This window comes from Pipistrellus hanaki (assembly GCF_964339955.1).
Source record: "Pipistrellus hanaki genome assembly, chromosome: 9".
In the NCBI taxonomy this organism is placed as follows: Eukaryota; Metazoa; Chordata; class Mammalia; order Chiroptera; family Vespertilionidae; genus Pipistrellus; species Pipistrellus hanaki.
The window spans coordinates 54,945,303-54,969,780 of NC_140511.1; the positions used below are offsets into that span (position 1 = coordinate 54,945,303).

Sequence of the window (24,478 nt, forward strand, 5' to 3'; positions counted from 1 at the left end):
GGATGAGGAGAAGATGAATCAGGCAAGACTTGCCCACCCATGCCAGGAGAGGAGGGGAGGGTGCAGTGTGGCTATGGAGGAGAGGAAGGGGAAGGCAAAGGCCCAGTCAAGTGGAGGCTGGTCACTCTCTCTGTGGGTGGGTTTGGACAGCAGTCTGGGTTGTGTGAATCTCCATTCCTCTTCTACTTCCATCTCCTTGATCCCTGCTGTACACCAACTGTACACCACCCTCAGAGACAGGAAAGGATGAGCTTGCTCAGTTTATTGTTCCATCCCTTCATTGAATGTTTACATTGACAAGCACCAGAGAGCAAACTGGGTTTCCCTCAATGGAGCCATATAGAGGACAGGCCAAGAGGACCCACATCACAACATCCTGATGCCGGGACTGGGATGGAGCTCACATAAGGTACTTTGATTTCTTCTGCAGGCTCTCGGTGACTGATGCTAGAATTGTCTTGTCATCCTTGTCTGAAACAGCAAGGCAAGTGTTTGTTAGTTTAGAGATGCCAGGGGTAAGGGAAACTCCACATAGCTGGTTACTAGGCAGGAACTGCCTGGGACTCTCAATTCTTCCCTGGGGCTGGGCCCCAGTTCTAGTCTTCCAAGGTCAGCTGAGTGTGTGTAGCCAAGAGCTGCCAGTTATTCAGCACTTAATTCTGTGCCAGGCACTTCCATGCACTATCTCACTTAAGCCTCACAACAGCCCTAAGAAGTAGATGAGAAAATAGGCACAGAATGGCTTGCCAAGGTCACACGTCTGGTCACTGGTGGAGCCAGGGCCCTGGCCCATGTGTTTAACAACCAGAATTGAGTTGTCAGGGATCTCTCTCCAGCTGTGGTATGAAATCTAGCTATCTCCCACAGTGCCTTCCCTGGTCTAGTTCTGTCACATAGTTCAGCAGCCACTCTGAAGGCATCACCTCAGTGTGGCAGGCATGTCGCTGATTTGAGAGCCAGAGCAACAGGACAAGGTTCTTTCCCCAAGGAAAGGCATCTATCACAGGATGAAACAGATCTATAACTAGGGAGACCATGGACTTCAATGGACTGTCATGGAGAGTTCAGGGAGTGACAGTGGATGAAGCTTGGAGAGGTAGTTGTGGGCGGGGTTGGTTGAGATTTTGTTGAGAGGATCATGGGAAGGCGAGGGAAGTTCAGCAGGAGGGAACAAGGAAGGTCAGCTTTGCATTTAGCTATGCTACTAGCTGTGTAGCTGTGAAGACAGTAGACTGTGTAGGAAGGCATAACATACTTCCCCTACATGTGCACACACAAGCAGAAATGTGGCACATATATGCAGAGTGTGGGCATCCACTAGGTTCCCTTTAGCCCTCTCCTCATTTGTGCATCCCATTTCCCCTTATCCAAGACCAGTAGTTTTCAATCTTGGATCACTTGCAAACATTTGTAACCTGAAGATTCTTTCCATGACTCTGCCAAAGAGATTGTGACTGGGGAGTCGGTGTCTTTTTCAAGGCAAGTCTAGGCCTACCAAAGGTGGCAAACTACAATCGCCTGAGGGTTTGCCAACTCTCACATCTGCAGGGGCCAACCACATAACAAATGGAGAGTGGTACCAAATACGGCCAATGTTTAACCACCTGGTGGCAGATTAAATACAAAACATTGCCAGCCATGTGGAGTCAACAACCTCCAGGACTGCCATTTGGTGCCTCTGCCCCAGATGGGAACCCGTTTCCCATGCCCACTGCACCCCCGGCTCCTCCCGCAGTGCTCTCACCATAGACAGTGAGTGTGCAGCCGCTGCGGTCCTTGCCCAGCTTGTTCTCCACCAGCACGCTGTACTCGCCGCCGTCCTTGAGTGTGCAGATGGGGATGACAAAGGTGCACACCCCGCTGGTGGAGTTGTACCAGAACTTGGAGTTGGCTGTGATGTTGACGTCACCCTTGTAGAGGGTCACGGTGGGCTGGGGGTTCCCGAGGAAGGCGCAGGTCATGGTGCAGTCCTGGCCGCGCACCACCGTGTGGGGCTTGAGCCGAGTCAGGAAGCGCGGCGCGTGGCGCCAGTCCTTCTTCTCATACGGCTTTAGCTTGGCGCTCAGGTCTTCGACTGCGAGGAGGGGACGCAGAGGCCGTGAGCATCTCTGGGTCCCTACCAGCTCAGAAGGTGCCCTCGAGACCCAGCACATGGAATTTTGATAAGCTGGGTTAGATTCCCAGATGCCACCAACTTTGGGGACTGACTTTTTATTGCTTCCTAAAGTTCTCCTACCACCCCCTTCCCACCCACCTTACCACTTTAGGGTTTTATACTTTCCAGATCCTGGAGTCCTAGACTTCTTTCTAGCTACCAGCTTCCAAAAACTGAGGTGTTCTCCTGCTTTTAATTCCCCCTCCAAGCTTTCCTTAGTGTCCTCTCAGTTATCTATATAGCCTTGCATTTCACATTTCGTGACACTGTCCCCGCCCTTAACCCCTTCTCTCCACAGTTGCTGGACTTCATGCCCACTCCCTGCTCCTTGAAGGCCCTTCCCAGTCCTCACTGCCTTCAGCCCCTGGGCTCAGGACCACTCTCAGCACTACACCCTGCCCCTCCCCCTGGCCCAATACTGTCCCCCCAAGGGTACCTCCCCACCTCCATCTTAGTCTTACTCCTCAGTGTACCCCAAAGGTGGCTTCTCCCCTAGGCTTCCTGACCTTAATTGCTCTGCCCAGCTTCCCAATGTTCCCACTCAATGGTTCTCTGATTTTACCTTAAATCCCTGGTACCCTCTTGCATCAGGGATCTCAGGCATAACCTGAGCCCCTAAACACCCTGACTCACTCTTGTCCTTGTTGATGTGCCAAGTGTCCTCGGAGTCCAGTGGATCACTGTCACCGATTTCGTTCCGAGCCAACACGCGGAAGTAGTACTTCCTGCCAGGGAGCAACCCGGTCACCATGTGCTTGTTGCTGAAGACGCGCTCGGCTGCTGTGAACCAGGTGGCGGTGCTCGCATCCCGTTTCAGGATGACGTAGTGGGCCTCACCGTCCTCCTGCACATCGGGGCTGTGGTTCCAGTTCAGGGTCACAGTGTTGGGAACCTCCTCAAACAGCTGTAGGTTTGTGGGTGGCCGTGGGAAATCTGGAATAGGCAGAGGGTCCATCAGCCCTGAGGGGTTTAAGGCTTTATGTAAGCTTCCAGCACTCTCTAAACTTTCATTTTTTAAATAACTGACTTGTCTTACAAACTGAGTCTTTTTTTTTTTTTTTAGTATGTTTTTATTAATTTTAGAGGGAGGAAGGGAGAGAGAGATAGGAACATCAATGATTAGAGAGAACCATTGATTGATTGCCTCCTGGACTCTCCCTACTGGGGACCCAGCCCACACCCTGGGCATGTGCCCTGATCCGAAATGACCTGGTGACCTCTCAGTGCATGGGAGACACTGAACCAATGGGGCCACACTGGCCAGGGTCACCCCAGTTTTTAACCGATTATCTTCCTCTGTACCTCCTGCCTGTCACCCATTCTCTGCTGTTTTTCTGAACTTACTCTACATGTGTCCTGAAGCTCACCAGGTATGGTAGCAGAAGCTGAAACAAGGGCTTGGTCCTAGTTCAGTGCCCTTGGAGCTTCAGGACAGTGAGGAAAAGTGGCAACAACCCTTCCCATTAAGGCAAAGGCAGATAAAGTCTTACTCCGTGGCACCAAAGAGGCCTTCACCTCCTGAAGGCAGGATTGTACAGTGGTAGGAAAGCAAGCACAGAGGGAGCTACACTTTGGAGACTGTGTAGCGATGCTCCTCGAGGCTTCTGCCGCCGTCATACCTGCCACTCTCACGTGGATGTCATAGTGTGCCTCTCCGAACTCATCCTGGAGCAAGATGCGGTACACCGCCCCCCCCCCCCCCCCCCCCCGAGTTGGAGCGCTTGGTGCTGTTGATGAGGAACTGAGAGTGGTTTTTGCCCTTGGTGATAGCTTCCCTGCCCTTGGTGGGGATGCCATCTTACTGCCAGATCACGTTGGGAGGTGGTGAGCCCTGGTGGTGACAGGAGATGGCACCAGGGGTCACCCAGGTGGTATTTGGGGGCAGGTTCTCCCCCAATGTTGAGGAGTCTCCTGCCAGGCTCTGGTGTCAGGTGCCTGGCGAGGGGCAGAGGCAGAGACCACGGAAACTACAGCAGCCATCTTGGTTAAGTGGTGCACCTCTGGGGGCCAGGGTCCGGAATGACTCATGGAGAAGGCAGCATGGATGCAGAGGGCTGTCCCAGCACGAACCACCATGTGACTCTTCAGCCGGGCACTGAGGTCAAATTTGGGGGCAGCTGAGATGAAGGAGACAGAGATTGGGACATGCATCTCTCTTTCCAGAAGCCTCAGTCTAAGCCTCTCCTCCAAAGCCTTTTCCAACCTTTCCTCCTTTATGCCCTCATCATAGGCCATAAAGACATCTAACAGCTCTGCATGGCCGTTTTTTTTTTAATCTGTTTTCTCATCGGTCTTCCTCTAATTGTATGTAAAACCCTTGAGGATAGGTCGAGTGTTTTATTTGTTTCATTATCCCTCACACCTCCTTTGGCACACAGTAGGTACTATTTGGCACACAGGAGGGTTTTTTTTGTTTGTTTGTTTTTGTGGGGAAGCCCCTAGAATCACCCCTGGCTCTATCCAGGCACAGCAAGTATGGATAACTTTTTCCTGATCACAGTATGACCCAATTTCCCCCTGTGGAATGAGGTCCCAGCGAGGAAGGTTTGGAAGCTGGGATAAACCCCTGGCCCTCTGTGCTCTCACCTGGGGGTGGCATGGCACAGACCCCCTCGTCCAGCTCCACGGGCTCCCCAACCCCAGCCTCATTCACAGCCCGGATTCTGAAGAAGTATTTCTGCCTCTCGTGAGGCCTCCCATGGTGTAGCAGATGCCCGAGATGGGGATCTTTGTGCACTTGGACCACTCTTTGGAGTCTTCAGCTCGCATCTCCAGGATGTAGCCAGAGGGTGGGTCTCCCTCTGTCGGCTCCCACCAGGCCAGGGAGATACTGGAGTTGGAGGAATCAGAAACGTGCAGGCCCTGCACCAGGCCTGGGGGTTCTGGGGCACAAAACGCATCCAGTCAGCCCCCAAACTCGTTTTCACTCAATCCTGTGCCAGTTCCCACATTCAGTGGCCCTGAAAACTAACTTCACAACTTCTCTCTCCATTCTCACAGTTAATACCCTCAATACCTGACCTTGCACACTCAGCAATCTCCAAGTTCAATTCTCCCACTTGACTCAACACGTTCACCCTTGAAGTCAGTGTCCTCCAAATTCAGCATGTTATACACATTCCACCCCTCTACATACAACCCCCCAACCTTTAACCCAACTATCTCCACCACATCCTTTCACATGCAACATCGCCACCTCAACTCCTAAATTCAACACTCTCCCACCATCTACCTAGCACCACTACCCCATCCTCAACCGTGCTTCTACTACCTCACTTAATACCAGAAATACTCGGAGTTTAATAAAAAAAATTTTTTCCCCCAACCTGCCTCCTCATTGTCTCTGGCTTTCAATATTTATTTATTGGCTTTCTTATGTGTCTGAATTCTGTCTCTCTGATAGGCTGGAAGCTCCCAGAAAGTGAAGACTCCTTGATGCTTGTCCCCTCCACACCCCATTACACTTTCCCATAGAAGCATTCCTCTTTCTACGGTGAATAGGCTAATTCCACTATGAGTTTGGGCCTGGAAGCCCCTAACTCACTGACAGGGTCTCTGGCCACCACTGAGTTGGATGGTATACTGGGCTGTCCGGGGCCTGCCTTATTCACAGCTATAACTCGGAATTCATATTCTGTATCCTCCAGGACAGTGTTTCCCAAACTTCTCTCATGATGAGAATCACCTGGTGGAGTTGTTAAAACACAGATTCCTGAATCCCAACTAAGAAGTGCTAAACTAGAATTTTTGAGAACATATAGGTAAAATTGCATACCTAACTTAGTGCTCTGTATATAAATTCTGTCTGAGAGCACTAGTTAAGTATACAATTTTACCTATATGTTCCCAAAAATTCTAGTTTAGCACTTCTTAGTTTGGATTCAGGAATCTGTGTTTTAACAACTCCACCAGGTGATTCTCATCATGAGAGAAGGTTGGGAAACACTGCTCCAGGAGACCATCCACTGTGCATTTGGTGCCTGAAATGGGAATTTGAGTGGTCATGAGGCCAGGAGGTCCATGCAGTAAGAGGGCAAGGAAGAGGCGGTCTTGGGTGCTATTAAAATCCCCAAAGGAGTTGGGGAAGGGAGTATGTTCAGATCAACAGGGGTCATGGTCCATCCAGCAAAGCCTCTCTTAGTCCCTTCCTGGACTCCGTCTCCAGGAACTCACCCTGGATGGGGTCCTTGTTGAATGGCACCCACAGATTACTGCCTTTCTTCCTCCGTTCTACAATGTAGCTGAGCACTGGGACTCCCCCATCCTGGGTGGGTGCATTCCACGTGATGGTCACGGTCTCTTTGGTCACATCAGTCACTTGAGGCTGGGAGGCCAGACCAGGGGGCTCTATAGGGGATGGAGAGAGGGCAGAGGTTAAGAGAGGGAGCACATAGACAGTTGCCCACCCCATGCTGACCTCTGGCTGCCTCTTTAAAAACATACGCTCAACTTAAACCCATGATTCTTAACTCTGGTTGCATATTAATATGAAGTGGGAAGAAGAAAAGAACAAAACACACCCCACCAATAATTAGTGTCTAGGTCCTACCTCCAGATAGTTTAAATTAAGATTGAGAATCACCCACTTAAACCTAACAACATGTGTCCCCCAATGCCCCAGTTTTTAAAAATGTGTGTGTGTGTGTGTGAGAGAGAGAGAGAGAAAGAGAGAGAGAGAGGCTGTTATACTTATTTATGCAATTTATGCATTTATTGGTTGACTTCTGTATGTGCCCTGACCGGGGATTGAACCCACACCTTGGCATATTGGGGTGACACTCTGACCAACTGAGCTACCCAGCCAGGTTGCTCCATTTCTTAAGGTACTGTCTTGACAAGTTGGGACATGGGATCAGTTGGAAGGAGTGTAGCAAATAATTTAGTAATCTTAATTGAAATATTGATGTTATCAAGGGTTTTCTTTGGGAAAAGAAATCTTAGCATGGATTAAGGTTATTCCCAAAGTAACATCTCTCACTTGGGTTTGGGATGGTTTCTGGAGTGGAGAAACCAAGTGGAGTCAGGTGCCTTGAATTGTGCACAGTTTTGGAAATATACGCAGGAGTATGTTGTGCATGTGCTCTGACTGGGAAAAGTTGAGAATTCCTGCCCCAGAGGATATTTGGCTCTTACTCTGGAATCGGTCTGTCTCACGGGTGACTAGAGAAATGACCCTGTGAAATTCCCCACAGACCAGCATTCCTCACTGGCTAAAGGCCCCCGTCCTGAATCCTGAGTGTGCCACTGAGCTTGGGGCTATCTCACTGACCGATAGGATTTCCTGCAAACACTTCATCTGTCTCCAGAGGGTCGCTCACTCCTTCTGAGTTGACGGCCAGGATGCGAAACTGGTAGGCTTTTCCCTCTTCCACTTTGTTGGTGGAGAACTTGGTGTCTTTGCTGTCCACTTCGCCTATTTTAATCCAGGACTTCTTGCCGACTGCCCTCCGTTCCACTATGAACTGTGTCACAGGCCGCCCACTGTTGTCCTTTGGGGCCTTCCACTTCATGTGCACACAATTACCCGAGAGCTCCAGGAACTCCACTCGGCCCTGGGGAGGCTCGGGACAGTCTGAGGACAGAAGATGCCGTCAGCATGGAGCTTTGGAGCAAAGAGTCAAAGGGATTCATCCCACTTGCCTGTGGCCCAGCCAGATTAAATCATAGCTAGATTCTGAACTTTCCCTGTGTCCACTAGCCTTCCTTCTAAGACCTGTCCAAAGATTTGATCCTTGCCCCTCTGCCCCAGTCTCATGTCTGCCTCAGAGTGGGTAGGCTAAAGATCTGAGGGGCATTGTCAGACCCCCATCTTGTCCCCTTCCAGACAAGATCTTCCCCTCTTCTGAGCTTCCAGAACTCCAGTGTTCTCTGGTTATTAGACATGTTAGAATTACATGTCTACAAGTTTCCCTTTTGGGTTGAGGGACTGCTGGGGATACTTCACCTCTGTGTCCTCGGGACTGAGAACACAAAGAAGGTGCTAATTTTGTGACTGGATTGAACCGAATCCAAACCTTCCCACCCCACGGCTTGATGGAAATGCAGGAGGAGGAGGAGGAGGAGGGAACGGTGTCTGTGTGTTACATGTGGAATATGAGTTCACAAAGGTCAGCTTCTCATCTCTTTACTCAACCTTATGCTCTGACCCATCTCAAATCCCATTCCCACTCATATTCCAAGTTTTTCTCCAATCTCATTTTATCCTCAATCCCAACTCCAATAATCTCCCCAACTAACCTCACTTCCATCCCTAAAATCCCACTTTTTTTTTTCCTCATTGCCACCATACTCCCAACCATGTCCTCATCTCCAAGTCAAAAATAATACTTAAGTAACATTTGAAGGTCTATTATATGTTATGCACTGTGCTTTATTCACTTGAAGTAGTTACTTTAAAAAAAATCACTCTCTTCCACAGAGAAACTGAGGCTTAGGAAAGTTAATTGACTTGCCCACGGCCACCTAGTTAGGAAGTGGGGCTTCTGGCTACAAAGCCAGAACTCTATAGCCATTCTCAACCCAAATTCCAACTCTGTCTCCAGTCTGCCTCCTACCCTGAGCACTGGACGCAGGTGCCCTCAGCCCAGCCCACCCAGGGTCCTGCCCTCACCCAGCATGTTGAGGTGCAGAGTGGCCGTGGCTGAGCAATGGTCATTCTTGAGCTTGAGCAGGACAAGGCCACTGTCCTCATGCACGCAGTTGGAAATGGTGAGCAACGCCTGGTCTTCCTTGCGCTCCATGGACACGCGTTCCTCCTCTGTCACCTCCACGCCATCCTTGTACCATGTCACTTTGGGAAGTGGCTTTGCCCAGAAGGGCACCTTGATGTTCGCAGTGTGGCCCACCTTCACGGTCACTGGATGCGCAGCAAGTGCCTCCAGTAGGGAGGGGTCGATAGTAGGAGGATCTGCAGGGCAGGGATGGTAGGGAAGACTCACCCAGTAGGGATGGGGGAGGAGTCGAGGGGGTGGAGGAAGAGCATGTGGGTGGGGCAGGAGTGGCTGAAGTTTGTCTACAGTGGGACCAGACCTGCGATGAATACCGAGGCTTCACTCTCAGCGCCCTTGGCCCGGAATGTGTACTTGCCCTCATGCTCTGGGCCCATATTGGGGAAGATGAGCTTGTGCACTGCACCCTGCTTCACGATCTGCAGGCCTGGCAAGTCCATGATCTGGGGGCGGGGGGGGGGGGTGAGGGGAGGGTGTGAGTGTGAGTGTGTGCCCGCTGTTCCCCTTCCTCCAGGGTCCCCTTCCCTAGCCCCTGCTCCAACCTCTTTGCCATCCTTCAGCCACACACCCTCCACCTTCTCGTCGTTCAGCACTACGCACAGCTCAGCCGGGCTGCCTGTGGCCGCATGCACATCGGACATCTCATTCTTCACGGAGGCCAGGCGCTCTAGGGAGAAAGGGAATGCGGGCTTTGGGAAGGGGCAGGTGTACTGTATCTTTCAAAAGCATTTATGATGAGCACGAGGTTTGGAAATGGTCAGTGTGGGAATTGGAGCAAGTTAGGTGAGGGTTTGGGGAAAGGTCAATGGCACTGGGAAATGGCTGCCAGGAAGACTAGGAGATGACTAATGGGGTTGGGGTAGGGGTAGCCAATCGTTTGAGAATGCTTAGTGGGACTTATGATGCTCAGTCGAAGAAGGAGAATGGATGGTGGGCATGCAGGTGGTTGGTGGAGTTGGGATGATTAGTTGTCGTGTTGCTGGTCTGTGAGAGGCCCAGGGTCATTGGGAGTTGAGGGTGGTAAGGGTCAGTGGGCAATGGTGGGGATTGGCCAGGATCAAGGGGTGTGGGATGATCATGTTTGCTGGGGATAGTCAGAGACTAGAAGTAAAGGATGAATGAAGTGAAGGGATTTTGGATAGAGTTCAAGAGATAGGGGATGATCAGGATCTAGGTAGAGATGGTCAGAGCCTGGGAAGTCAGAATGTGGGAGATGGGGGTGGTCAGAGTGGGCAGGTAGAAACTGATCATGGTCTGGGGGAGGGTTGAAGTCATAGGGGGCTGATCCATATCCAGACTGACAGGGTGCATACCCTCCATGGTGACTGTGGCAGTACTGCAGTATTCAGTGGGGTCCCCATCCTGCATTGCGACCACGGTGTACTCGCCATCGTCACTGAGCTGTGCATCCTCAATGATCAGCTCTGCTCGCTTGCCCTCATGGCTCATGCTGTACTGGTTGCTGCACTCCAGCAGCTGCCCATCCTTCTTCCAGCACAGTGTCATGTTCTTGGATGTCAGCTCACACTCAAGACATGCACGGCTCCTCTCTTTCATGCGTACATTCTTGAGGGTGCTCACAAACTTGATGGGGATGCCTGTGGACAGAGAAACACTTGGACCTGTCCCTGACCACCTACATCCCCTTCTGCAGCTACTTGCTGCCCTGATCATCTTTTTGGCCCCAGAAAGTACAGGGACTTGTGATGTGGAGTGTGTTTACTTGCTAGCTGACTGCAATGCACTTATTTTCTGAGTCTCTGTTTCCTCATATATAAAATGGGATAAATGTCCCCTGGTAACCCCCCAAATAACTGCATCCTCTCTCCGTTGTCCGTCTTTACACATACTATTCCCTCTTCTGAGAATGTCTCCTCCTCTCCCTCCTTCTCTGAAAGCTGAACTACGTTTTGTTCTTCTTGGTAAAGCTCGGCCATCACCTCATCACATTCTTTCTGACATGGCCAGGTGGTGCCTCTTCTTTGGGCTCCTACAGCTTCTTTGTCTCCCTCCATCACAGTAATGATAATTCCATGTCACAGGTGTAAAGTGTGGTTCCCATGTACGACATGTTTCTTGGTGTACCCATCATCATCAGGTACAATTCTCCAAACCAGTTACAAGAATGTGAATAGTCAAGAGTGATATGCTGTAATATATTTAATATGTGATATAATAATTTCTTGGCCCATGATTTCCCAGCTGACAATAAGACCTTCATATATCTTGACTTCTTGCTTGAGAACGTCTGTTCTAATTCTATTTCCACATGTGCCTCTCCCACTATACTAGGAGTTAGAGGAGAGGCAAACCCTCTCTGTTTCTAGTACCGATCAAAGGGCTTTGCAAAGAGGAGATGAGTGGAGATGAATGGATGAATGGTTGAATGGATGGATGGATGACTGCCCATGTGGAAGTTGCTGTGTCATAAAGCCCACCCCTCAAGCTCTGGCCCAATCACTCATGGTCAATAGTGAGCTGGGCCTTCTGTACCAGGTCCCCCACCTGGGCAGAGAACTCGCCACTGTCACTGAGTCGGGCATCCTTAATCTTAAGTGTGTGGGTCAGACCATCCTCAGACACTGAGATTTCATACTTTTCATCCCTCTTCAGCTCCTTCCCATTGAACTTCCACACAAAGTTGGGCACTTTCTTAGAGAGGCGTATCTCAAATACAGCTGTCTGGCACTCTGTCACCTTCACTGGCTGCATCTTTCCCAAGAACTTCAGCGGCTCATCTGCAGCAAAAAGTAGGAGGGCCAGTCATTGGACTGCAGCCCTGGTCTCTTCTTAGCAGTGGGATGATGAAGGGAACATAGAGACTAAGGTGTCATTGGCCTCCAGTAGCCCAGAGTTGGGGAAAGTATCCTTCCTTTCATTCTGCTTGTAAATCCTCTCACAGTGTTTACATGATCTCCTCCCCAGGGAACTTAATGGCAATTTAAAAAAGCATTTGTGCAGTTTTAGATATGTGCCAGGAACTCTTCTAGCCAAAGTGTATATAGTAATGCATTCAATTCCCACATAGATAGATTCTACTATTGTTCCCCATTTTACAGATGGGGAAATGGAGGCAAAGAGAGGTTAAATAACTTGCCCTAAATCACACAGCTCATAGGTGACAGAAGCTAGGATTTGAATCCCAAGAGTCTAATTCCAGAGATTGTACTCTTAACAACTATGTTACACTGGCCCATGGCACTTATGATCGCATAGTCCTCTCCCTAACACCACTTGTCTCCCTGCTACATGAACTCCCATTCCCATGCCCACAATCATACCCAGCACTCTGAGCTCTGCAGTCATCCGCTTGTCACCCACAGTCAGGCTGTAGATGCCTGCGTCGTTCATATTCACGTTGGTAATGACCAGCATGTACTTGGTGCCCACCTGCTTCACATCATACTTGCCCAGGGAGTACTGGATCCTCAGTGGCTCAGTACCCTGATATATGAAACAGGTAGAAAAGCTGATGAAGTGGTTTAGGAGACTTTCAGAGGTCCCCATTTCCCAAGGCCAGTCTGAACTGGAAGACTGCCATGTCTACCTCTTTAAGCACCTAAAACACTCCCAGAGGCCCATAAGATCTCTCTAGCCTCATCCTCTGGCTCATTGGGATCCAGGGGCCCTGCCTTCCCAAAGGCCTGAACTATTACTATGATGAGTTCATTTGATGCTTTCTCTTAGAGGCACAGAGACCTCCAGGACCATCTAATCCAGTCTTTTCAGATGGGCAGACTGAGGCATAGAGGAAAGCAAATGTCTCAAATTAAGCTGCAAAGTAGTAGAACAGCTAAGAATAGAGTCCAGCTCCCAGATAGTTTTAACCATATCAGGCGGCATCCTCTTGATGGGATGGAAGAAAAGACATGGCTGATGGAAAATGAGAGGGTCTGTAAAGGGAGGGGGTGCAGAGAGGAAATGATATTGCAGGGTTGGCCCCGACTAGGTGCTCCCCACCTTGACCCATGTCATCTTGGTATTGGGGTCCTTCAGCTCCATGATGCACTCAAAGATCACCGTGGTGTCAATCTTGGTCTCTATGTCTTCCAGGGGCTTTAGAATCCGGATGGCCTGAGAGATTGGGATAACAAAATGGCAGTGTCAAGGGTGCCTGAAGCCTGCCTAGTTTGTGGCCTCAATCCTGGAGGAGCTCCCCAAGGGCCTTGGGAGAAATGACTAGACTGATTAGATAGCTTGCTTCCCCTAACTCCTGCCACTGATCAACTGGAGGATTTAGGGGAAGACAGTTAAGCTAGTCAGGGGATGAGAAAAGCAAATATGATGTAAAGCAGATGAGCACCATTTGCAGGTCTGTTACTATGGACCTGGATCCATTACATAGATTGTTCTAATTCCATTGTAGGTGAGTAATAATGACAAATTGGTCGAGTAAATGAATGAAAACAACACAAAAACAAATGAAAGCGAAAGTATAGTTTTCATTTGGTAGATGAGGACACTGAGGTTCAGAGAGATGCCCCTGTCTAGTTAAAAAGACAGTAGAACTTGGATTTGAACCTAGGTCTGTCTGACTCCAAGTCCATGCAAGTATATTAGGGAGTGAAGGGAGGAGAGGTAGAAGGGAGGTGACTTGAGTGCCTTTTCTGCTTTTGCTGTAGAGTGTGCCTTTGAGTACATGTGTGCAGGCCAGGAGACACAAAGGTGTTAGCCCTTTCGGCAGGACCCAGGCCCAGCCTGCAGACTCTGCCCCCCCATAGGCACTGACCTCCACCTCTACTTTTTTCATCCCTTTGAGCTTATTGAGCAGCCCCCGGAAGTCAGTGAAACCGTACTCCATGCAGACCTTCTCAAAATCCTTCTTAGGCACGTTGGACAAAATCTCCAGCATCTCTTTCTCATCTGTCACTTTCTTCTGCTGCTTCTTGGGAGCAGGGGCAGACCTGGGAGGAGGTGGGGACCAAGTTTGGACTCAGCAACTCCCTCTGAAGACAGAGGGAGCTTCTCCTAACCTTTAGATACCCCTCCACACTCCATGGATTCTTGGAGCAAGGGCCATTAAATCAAAGCCTTGTTGAAACACCTTCAAGAAGCTCTAGCCTGGGGGATGGGGGGACAGTACCCTGGGCAGAGGAGCCTTCCAGTCTCACCTCTTCTTCAACATCTTTTTGAAATCCATTTTTTTCTTGACCTGAGGACAGGGAGAGGGACAGGGTCAGGCAGGGGAATTGGGTTCTTAATGAGAAAGACCAGGAGGAGGAGGTTGACTCACCCTCTGTCACCTGCAAGGACACGGTATAGATGGCGTCTGCATAGTTGTTGCTTGCAATGCACTTGTAATTGTCAGAGTCGTCCGAGGTCAGTGGCTCCAGCTGGATCAGATTAGTAAGGGACAGGGGAGGGGACCATAGGGAGACTTTCTGGAAGAAAAGAGGGCATATTTGGGAGGCTGAGGCAGGAGCTGAGTGTGGCGGGTGTATGTGCGGAGGATTGAACAGCCTCTATGATTTGGAGGTAGCAGTCAGTGTGAGTGTCTGTGTTTGTAGCCTAATTCTGCATGGACTCTCCCTCTTGGTGGTGAACTCCTGGAACACTGACTTCCTCTGAGTTGTAATTCTATCTGCAGTTTCTGGCACAGGGCTAAGAACTCCTTTCTTTAACACATAATTACTCCTCTGTACCAGGGGCCGAGCCCCTGAGGAACTAGCGGTAAGACTGTCTTGGGCCTATAGCGTGGTATTTACAGCCTAGTGGAGCTCTCAGAAAGGGTTTGCTGAGCGAGTTTGTGCAAGGGTTGGCAAATAGGGGACTCTGGGTCTTTCTCAGGAGAAGGAACCAACTTTGGTTTCTGGGGGAGCAGCGAGGCTCTTTGCTTTTCACAGTGGAAGTTGGGGGCAGGACCAGTTGGGACAGGAGTAATTATAGGTCTAGGTCTCCTAGGAATCCATCTCTCCAGACTAGAGGTTGCAGAAGCTGGTTAGACCTAAGAATTACCAGCCCCTGGCAAGACTCTTCTGGAAGACTCTCCTGAAAAGCCCAGGAACCCTACCCGCATTCCCATTCTATGACCAGCCCCTCCCCCATCCCTCCACTCAGCCTCCCTCTACTCACTATGGGCCTGCCCCTTTCTGGCCACACTGGCAGTTTTGGTCTTCTGTTCCTTTAGGCTCACACACCCTTTGGAACACTCCTTCTTTTCCATTTGTGCTATCCCCCTTCCTGGTTCTGCCTTTGTTCCGGCTCTGCCTTGTCTCCCCCTGCCCCTCCCCTACAGTTTGTTCCCTTGCTCACCCTGGGAAGGCCCCAGCTTCTGACTGGCCTCTCTTATCCTGCCCCTCCTCTAGGGTAATGACAGCCTCTTTTCCCACCTCCCAGTTCTGGGGTCTCGCTGTGACTGTCTTGTGGGTGAGAGGACCCGCGGCTCCCTGGAGTAGGGTACCCCCCTCTGGCCTCCCGGGTAACTGGATCTCAGGCGGGGCCCGGAACCTTCAGCACGTGCTCCTTGTTAATGCTGTCGTAGAACATCTTGGCAGACTCCTTGATGGGGATGCCACTTTCCCGCTTCCAGGAGATGTTCGGCTTGGGGTTCCCCTGCACCTGGGCTCGGAACACAGCTTTATCCCCTGCAGCGGGCACAGGACGCATGTTCACCTGGTAGTCTCCAGGCTGCACCTGCTGCCTGCTCCCTGCCTCCTCCCAGGCATCTCACTCCAGCCCAGGCAGGAGGAGGAGCCTCGGCCTGGCTCTGACAGTGTTTGCATGTGGTGTTGATGGTGGTGGTGGTGGGGTGGCTGGGTTTATGGAAAAGAAAGGGAAGCACCTAGGAGCATGGGGAGAGATGGGATGGGGTCAACATACCCTCAGGCACGGTGACCGGCTGAGGCTTCTCCACGAACTCAGGGACGCTCTCGCCCTCAGGGATGTTGGAACTCCGAGTCACCAAACTGAAGAACTGGACAGTGCTCGACGAGGACGACTTAGTCATGACTTCCTCTGTGGTAGAGAGGTCAGAATGAACAGAGCTCAGGCTGGTCTTAGAGAACTGGCCTTTTGTTTGAGGGGATGGTGGGATCCTTCAGGCCAGTGCCAGCAGACCAGCTTTTACCAAGTAAGGAGGCCCTTAGAGCCTGGAGTCATTGTATTATGGCACATTTCAACCACTAGGGGGAGCCAATTTCTCTCCCATCCCTCAATGGCCAATCACCCTTTTTGAGCCACCTCCTGAGTACTTTTTTTTTTTTTTAAAGGAGACTTCTCTTTTGGGAATTTCTTTTTTTTTTTCTTTTCTTTTCTTTTCTTTTCTTTTCTTTTCTTTTCTTTTCTTTTCTTTTCTTTTCTTTTCTTTTCTTTTCTTTTCTTTCTTTCTTTCTTTCTCTCTCTCTCTCTCTCTCTCTCTCTCTCTCTCTCTTTCTCTCTTTCTTCTTTCTTTCTTCTTCTTAAAAATATATTTTATTGATTTTTTACAGAGAGGAAGGGAGAAAAAGAGAGAGAGTTAGAAACATCAATCAGCTGCCTCCTGCACACCTCCCACTGGGGATGTGCCCGCAACCAAGGTAAATGCCCTTGACCGGAATCAAACCTGGGACCTTTCAGTCCACAGGCCGACGCTCTAGCCACTGAGCCAAACCGGTTAGGGCTTTTGGGAATTTTTTAATCTCTTGTGATTGACTCATGGAAATCCTGGTCCCCCAGCAGCATAAGGAGGGGCTGGGCTTGCTCCCGCTTGGGAGGTCTGGTAGCTTAGCTGAGCTCTGCTGTGGGCCTTCCCCCTGCCCTCCTGTGGTTCAGCCTTCATTGCCATGGAGTAGGGATTCCTGACTGAGGAATATTCCTGACAGGAGATATTCCCAGCCCAGTGGGACTATATATGGGAATCTCACATCTGAAAGAGCATATTCAATGTGGTAATATAATTTTACATTTGGGGAAACAAGTTGTTTTTTCAATATAAACTTCACAAAATCTTATTGGCTTAGTGAGTTAATGACAATTGCTCTGAATCACGGTTCCCTTTTCTTGTCAGGAACTGTGCTAAGCACATTTCAGACATTATTTTATTTCATCCTCATAGTGACCCGGTGAAGGAGGTGCCTGTATTATTCCCACCAAGCTGAATGACGGAGGAGAGAAAAATGTGTTAAGAAGACCCGTTGCCTCTGTTCACTGGTGTCAGAGGTCTCAAACGAGAGTGTGCAGTCTGCACCCAGTCCATATATGTCTCATTTGACCTCCACAACGTTTAAACAAAAAGTATCCCTATATCTAAAAATTATGAGATTTCATAGAAGTTCAGGTTTCTGGATTCTTGTATTTCCATATGGTAACAACTAGTGGGAGGTGAATATGGCTGCCCCTTTCGATGGGGTATGTCCTCTCGAGTTGACCTCAGTCTCTTTCATGCATTTATGTTCCCTGCCTGGACCTTGAGGGTCAGTGGTTTTAAACTCTGGCCACATATTAAAATCTCTGAGAGTTTTAAAAACAAACAGCTGGTTTAACAGTTGGGTGAGGCTCAGGTATTGCTATGTTTTTTACTCCTCTCCCTCTCGTGCCCACACTAAGATGACTCTATCTCCAGCCAGTGCTGATAATCCCTGCTGTCATCACTTGAACTTGCAACTTCTGCCCTCAAGTCCCCAGTCTCCTCTTTGCTCTGCGTCACTGACCAGGAGGGGGTGGTGTAGCATGTTTATCTGGCTTTGACCTCTAAGCACAGAGGACTCTGAAGGACGGCCTGTCCAGGACTTGGAGGGAGGAGCAATGGCCGAGAGGATGGGGATTTAATATCCTGGCCCCTCGCCATTTCCTAATCACTTTTCTCTAGAGACATGACTCAAACAATCTGTTTTGGTCTGAGACCATTTCTCAGCTTTTCCTTGGATCTGTCCTCCCCAGGTCTGGTCCCCAAGGGCTGAGAGCTGGAAGCTTAGGTCACTTGTTTGGCTGTTTGTCCTCTCTTGGCTGGCAGCTCAAAGCCTTCTATCTCTTAAGTGGAACAGGGTCAGCATTACTCATATGTAGATAAGGTGGCAGCCTCCCGAACTCCCTCCATGCTGAAATTCTACCTTCAGGGATGCATGTGTTTGCCTACGGCTCTGATCTCCTCAAGTAATTAAGAGTTCACCATGCCCTGACTGGTTTGGCTCAGTGGATAGAACGTCGGCCTGCGGACTCAAGGGTTCCAGGTTCGATTCCGGTCAAGGGCATGCACCTTGGTCACAGGCACATCCCCAGTGGGGGTGTGTGCAAGAGGCAGCTGATTGATATTTCTCTCTCATCAATGTTTCTAACTCTCTATCCCTCTCCCTTCCGCTCTGCAAAAAACCAATAAAAAAAATATATATTTTTTAAAAAAGAGTTCATCAGTCACTCACACACAGCCACATGATTGATTTTTTGTAAACTGTTTTCCTGGAGAGCTGATCTGTGGGTGAACATAGGGCTGGCCGAGGCTTTATCAAGGCACAGATTAGAAGCACAGGTTAGGAGAGGGTTGCTCTTGGTATTGCAAATACTGAGGCCACCCAGGGGGTGGATGTGGAGGAAGAAAGGCTGCCCCTTCCCTCTCCCCCCTCCCCCACCAGCCCCCATTTTACTTACCTCCCACAATCTTGGTTGTCTGGGAGAAGGTCTGCACGTGGGTGGGGGAGCTGGAGAACTCCATGGACTCTGCATCATCTGCTGATGGTGAATGGTTGTCATGGTGACAGCAGGCGTGGGCACTCACCTGGGAGGACAGGCAGAGGATGAGGCCATGAAGGACAAGGAAGGGAGTAGGAGGGAGATTAAGAGATTGTGTGTGTGTGTGTGTGTGTGTGTGTGTGTGTGTGTGTGTAGAGGGGCAGGTGGACACAGTGGGTGAGAGGCAATACGCCTTTTCTGTCTGGCCTCTATCTTCTCCTCTTTGTATCTCACTTTCCCAGCCTGGCTACAAGGACCAAATGGGCTTGTCCTCCACTGAGTAATCCCAAACCATTCCAGGTTCTGGGAGGAGAGGAGGTAGGGCTTAGGTTTATCCTGCAAACCAAGGAAGGCCCAAAGCACAGAGGATACCGATGGACAGCTACATGGAACTAAGGAGTTAATGACAGGCAACAGGGCTGGAGGTCTCATCAGGAGGAATGAAGTCAGATCTAAGAAGGAACTTCCTGACTAAGCCACCCTACACTGGCCTTGGAAGGAAGCTGTGGATTTCTTCCTGGGCCTTGGGGCCCCTGGCCCTGGTGGAAGGCCAAGACAGATGACAGCTCATTATTCCAGCTCTTTCTTTTGTGACATAGAAAAGGACAGAGTTGATTTCATATAGTTTTAAAAAAACATTGGTACTTCAATCACATAGTTGAAAAACAATATAAACATCTTGGTGAAGAGGCGCCCTTCCATCTCAGCCCCCATCTCACAACCCTCCCCCAACAGGTAAGCACCGGTGGTCTCTAGGCTCCTTCATAGAAACAGGAATGTCTTTGTCCTTGTCCCCTTTTTTACGTGTAAGGTAGCATATTATACACACTATTCATTCCCTTCCTTTTTCATTTCATACATCTTGGAGGTCCCTCCATATCAGTCCATAGTTTCCTCCATATCAGTCCATAGTTAATAGCCACATGGTATTTCATCTAACCAGCATGGCAGTTTCTAAACCCCTGCTTTGCAAACGAGGAAACTGATGAACTTGTCCAAGGTCACTCAGACTGGAATCCTGGCCTCCTACTCCCAGTCCAGAGCCCTTCCAGGGGATCCCAAAGCCCTGTTCTGAACCAGGCAGTTCAAGGCCAAACTTTATCCCCCCGCCCACCCCCACCATGATCTCTCTCAGCCTGTCCTTTCTCCCTCTAGCTTCTGAGACCACCTCTGTCCCAGCTCCTGAGGTCCTTCTCAGCTCAGGAGGTAGCTTCTGCTCCTTCTTGAGGGATGAGGGAAGTCTTACCTTCATATGACCAGTCCCTCCTAACCCTCAAACGCTGTGTCCACGGCTTTGGAGGAGCAGCTAGTGCCTGGGTGGTAGAATGGTCAGTCTCCTTCTTCCGTTGCCTTAATAGTGAGGCCGCCAGGAGTCACCAGTTCCTTAAATGTCTGGCCCCTGGGGGCTATCCCTTACTCAGGCTCAGCAGCTGCCCCAGCTGACACACTGCTTTGGGGGGGATGGAGTGGGAAGAGGAAGAGACGCCAAGGCTGCAGGAAATGCTGGGCATGGGTGGGCAGGGGCTGAGGACGGTGGTCTAGGGGTACTTTACCTGTTCCTTTGTGGCAGAGGTTTTGCTTCTCACTGCTGCTGCATGAGAACTCTTTGAGCTGAGGGGCTCAGGTGTGTGTGTGTGTGTGTGCGCGCGCGTGCGCGCACGAGCACATGGACAGTCCAATGGGAAGATCAAGATGGTCTGCTATTTTGCACAAGTCCAGGAAATACCATTCATCCATGTGTGGTGCCTGCACAGCCTGTTAGCCTTCCTCCCTCTTGCCACCCCTGTCGCCCAATCCCCCAACTTGAAGGGCAGGAGGTCCCATCCCCCTGTGGGAGGGTGGCTGGACACCAGGCCCCTACCCTTGACCTCCATCCCAGCTGTTCAAGCCCCTCCTCCTTCTGTTCTCACTGTAGTCTACCTGCATGGCTAGACCCTTAACCAGCCCACACAAGGTCCTGGCACCTGGAAGGACCTGCTGGCTGATCAGCAGCCCTGCCCTGGGCCCCCTCCTGTCCGGAAATGACCCCTGCTTGCCAGGCATGGCATCACGGCTACTTTTGCTGCATCCCTGGGGGCAGGGGCAAGAATAGAACAGGAGTGTCCAGAACTTGAGCCCATGGGCAGATTCCCCAGGCCCACTGGGAGGGGTGACTCTCAAGTCCAGGCCTTAAAAGGGAAATTACCGGTTGCAGCTGCTGTTGGGATCTGTGGGGTGAGCATAGAATAAGTGTGCTGGCCAGCAGGGAGGGGCTGGGGTGGTGACCTGAAAGTCCCCCGCCTAGCCTTGGCTCTTCAGGCCCATGTGTTGGAACTGGTGCCTGGCCAGCCGCGTTGCCTTCTGTAGATGCCTGCCACACCTGTTCTTGAGGCTTTCCCTGTCCCAGGGCTTCTGGCTGGATCAGGGTGAGGGTGTGTGAGAATCCTGTCCAATGGACTTCTTTGGCTTTGCAGATCTGGATTCTCTCCATACTCCCAATCTCCACAAGGGGGTGTTGGGAGATGGACACACACACACACACACACACACACACACACACACACACACGGAAGAGGAGGAGGAGGAGAAGGAGGAGGAGGAGGAGGAGGAGGAGGAGGAGGAGGAGGAGGAGGAGGAGGAGGAGGAAGAGGAGGAGGAGGAGAAGGAGGAGGAGGAGGAGGAGGAGGAGGAGGAGAAGGAGGAAGAGATGACCAGTACTAGGAGGCAGGGAGTGGATGGGAGAGGCAATCACAGACCCAGGAGACCAGTTTTGCTCAAAATGCTCTGTTTATTGCTCTATTCAATGACCACGAGCAAATTATAAAAAGACACCAAATGTCTCTGTCTGCCGTGGAATAAATATTTAAAGTCAGCAATAAAAACACGTGGCTCCAAGATAACACATGTTGCCGAAGAGTCATGCATACCCCGCTGATGGGCTCTCAACACACGCGTGGACACAGGAACACACGCAGAACTGCACGCAGCAAGACTCCTGGGAAGGCTTCCCACGGTGACACAGGAAAATGTTTCCCAAGGATCTGGGGCGAGTTCCCAACCCGCCCTCGGAGCTCCCCGTCTCCCTCCCACCCCCACCAGGGCCCTCGTCCTCCGGGTGCACAGCCCCATCTGCCCCTTCCTCCCCAACGCCTCGCAGGCAGGTCACTGCCTGAGGACCTGTGACACCCAGAGGCCACCCAGGAGCTTCCCACACCTGACCTCCAGGCCCTCCGGCCCTCCTCCCCACCCCGATCCCAATAACTGAGGGTGAAACGCGATCTGTCTGTTGGGAGAAGCGGGGTGGGGGCCAAGCCAGGCACCTCTGCCTGGGCTGCTTAGGGGCTGGAGCTCATGACCCCTATCCTAGGCTGAGGAGACACAGTGTCCGGTACAGACAGCAGAGATGGATGGACAGACAGAACACGCTGTTCGGGACACGTGGAATGCAGCACAAACATTTTGGATCAAGTAGCAATGGAACCATGGTTAAAACTGAGGCCCCAGGTTGGCGTGGTGTGGGTCGGGTCCTGGAGCCCCAGGCCTGGCCTGGCACGTCCCTCCCCCACCCTGCCCCACTCCCCAATATATACAGTAGGAATTGCTATGTTGGGGGCAAGGGCCAGCTGGAGAGAAGGAAGCAGGAGGGGCAGGGCAGGGAGCAGGCCAGGACCTGAGGCTGGGCCCTGGGGGTGAGGCTGGGTAAGGGCCCAGCCTCAGGCCGGGTGGTGCCAGGAGGACCCCGGGGGAGCAGAGAGGTCACTCTGGGGACTGGCGGGACAGCTGCTTCTCATACAGGCTCATGACGTGATGCACAAACTGGTACTGCTCGCACGTCTGGATCATGCCGCCCCTGCCCGGCAGAGATGCATGGTGGGGAGAGGGTTGTGGAGGGATGGGCTGTGGGAGGTACCCCCAAACCCACGGAGGACCCATCACTCGCCAGGGGCCTTGTTTTTGTGGAGGCTGGAGAGGCCAACCCTAGCCAGGCCAGGAGATCCCCTCAGCACTTCCCTGTCCCTCCCAGCTCCGGTGCAGACAGCAGGGACAGAGATGGCACTCCCACCTGCTCCCAGCCTGTCCTGGCCACCGGCTGTTCCTCTCCTCTCTTCATCAAGCACCGCCTGTCCAGATCCAGCCCCTCCACTTATCCGACTTCCCTACCCCTTCAGCCAGCAGCCAGTCCGTACCCAGTGTGCCCTCCTGCCCCTCGCCCCTCGCACAGTTGGTCTCTCTCCACGTGCCCCACCCCGCCCGTGGGCTGACCTGTCCTGACGGAGCTGGCACGTGGTCTTCAGGATGTCCACCACACCCTCCTGCCGCAGCTGCTGGCAGCAGATGCTGGTGGCAATGAAGCAGCCGGTCCTCCCGATCCCTGCGCTGAGGGCCAAGGGGATGGGTGGATGAGGGGCGGGGCAACAGGGGTGGGTGGGTGGGTGGGCTGCCCTGCCCTGGTGGGTGGCTGGGAGGACCCACCTGCAGTGGACGATGATGGGGGCGCAGCGGGGCCCCTCCTGCTGGGCAGCCTCCTCCACCTCCTGCACCAGGTGCAGGAGCGGGGGCGCCCGGTCCGGGGTCTTCTGGTCGGGCCAGGACGTAAACCAGTAATGCTTCAGACCTCGCTCTTCCGTCCCGCTCTGCCCGGGAGACAGAGGCCCACCCCACAGACACGTGAGCTCTGTGAGCCCACAAAGCACAGAGACGGGGATGGGATGGGGGGAGGGAGAACACAGGGGGGAGAGGACACAGGGAGTGGGGCCTCTGGCCTCTGGCATAGACACCACATGGCCCGGTGGCACCAGACAGAGACCCAAAGCCAGCGGGGGTAGTGGCGGCTGGCCAGCGGAATCAGCATTGGTCCTCACACATCATCCAAGAGAGGCAAAGAGTCCCTTCTCCAGTTGATTCCTGCCTCCCAGTTTCTTATTGTAACCAACAGCCCGGTCACCCCTGTGCCACATAACCAGAGCCCGGGGACCTTCCTCTGTCTTGCTGTGCTTGGTCTGACTCCCCCTCCACCTCTCTTTCTGGGGAAACAGGAAGCTGGTTCCTTGGGCCCTGGGCCATCTGGCTGGGAAAGCTCCGACAGCCTCTGCTCCCCACCCCTTCCTGGCCCTTCCTGCCCTCCAGCCAGCCTTGCACCTCAGAGCTGTTCAGGTGGGCACTGCCCTCCGGGAGCATCCTTTCCAGCGGAGAGGGGCCGCTCAGAGGAACAGATGTCAGGCTTTGAGAGGGACCTTGTGACTGTCAGCATCACCGGACTTCCCAATCTATCAGCTTCCTGGTGCCTGGCTCTCCCCTTCCAGTCTTTGGGGCTCTATCATTTCTTAAAGAGAGAGCCCACTGATCCTCCTGCCTCCAAATGAACAGTCTGTTCTCTTATGCTGCTCCTGAAAGAAGCACAACTTCAGGGTGGGAGGAAACTTTCCCCCACTCTTCTGGGCTGTTTCCTATTGCTCATATTTTGTGTCTTTCCGTGCCCTCCTCCCCCCCACTATTTTTTTTTTTTTTTTTTTTTTTTTTTTTGTCACAACTTCCTCCTGCAACCCAAATGCAGCAAGGAGTGTCTACCCTCTGGTGGATAGATTGGGTACTACAGGCCGGAAGGCCTGTATCCCAGGTGAAGGGGGGGTGCTTTGAGTAGGGATCTTGAAAGTCACCATGGTCTTTCAGTTATAAGGATAGTGCTGAAGGCAGCAGGAGACCCCTTGCCCAGACGGTCCTGGATTTGGGTGCATGTGAAGCAGAGCTGGAGGCATTAAGAATAACTGTGTAGACACACAGAGAGCCCAAAGGCATAACATGCGACAGGTTTGGTCCCGCTTCTGTCCCCCCAGGGTCCATTCAGCTCTTCCTTATCCCTTGCTCACAAGTAATTCCTGGGAGACACAGGACTTGATTTCGGCTAGAGTGGACTGTGGGACCCTGTTCTGTGGCATCCTCAACAAAGCCCTTGCCCGCCAGCAGCCCCGCCCCA

The 24,478-nt window shown here is 51.7% G+C and overlaps 2 protein-coding genes across 2 annotated transcripts in view; both read right to left on the reverse strand.

Moving 5' to 3' along the window:
• Nucleotides 1–235: 235 nt before the first annotated feature.
• Nucleotides 236–21,138, reverse strand: IGSF22 (immunoglobulin superfamily member 22). The gene is given in 28 exon segments (XM_084895511.1): nucleotides 236–471; nucleotides 1,745–2,074; nucleotides 2,789–3,088; nucleotides 3,775–3,862; nucleotides 3,864–3,953; nucleotides 3,957–3,986; nucleotides 4,184–4,272; nucleotides 4,742–4,843; nucleotides 4,846–5,037; nucleotides 5,700–5,796; nucleotides 6,104–6,135; nucleotides 6,329–6,502; nucleotides 7,425–7,727; nucleotides 8,766–9,062; nucleotides 9,185–9,326; nucleotides 9,426–9,550; nucleotides 10,197–10,481; nucleotides 11,349–11,621; nucleotides 12,165–12,327; nucleotides 12,844–12,957; nucleotides 13,613–13,787; nucleotides 13,995–14,026; nucleotides 14,028–14,035; nucleotides 14,117–14,264; nucleotides 15,331–15,467; nucleotides 15,703–15,837; nucleotides 18,445–18,513; nucleotides 18,516–21,138. Coding segments are annotated over 28 exon segments (4,032 nt in total). The 5' UTR covers nucleotides 18,547–21,138; the 3' UTR covers nucleotides 236–400.
• A 132-nt stretch (nucleotides 21,139–21,270) lies between these two features.
• Nucleotides 21,271–24,478, reverse strand: part of PTPN5 (protein tyrosine phosphatase non-receptor type 5) — a 44,196-nt gene continuing 40,988 nt past the window's right edge. Inside the window, exons 12-14 of the mRNA XM_084895502.1 lie at nucleotides 22,978–23,138; nucleotides 22,768–22,881; nucleotides 21,271–22,354 (exon numbers count right to left, since the gene is read on the reverse strand). Coding sequence (XP_084751628.1) covers nucleotides 22,261–22,354; nucleotides 22,768–22,881; nucleotides 22,978–23,138 — 369 coding nt within the window. The 3' untranslated portion in view covers nucleotides 21,271–22,260. The remainder of the gene's footprint in view (nucleotides 22,355–22,767; nucleotides 22,882–22,977; nucleotides 23,139–24,478) is intronic.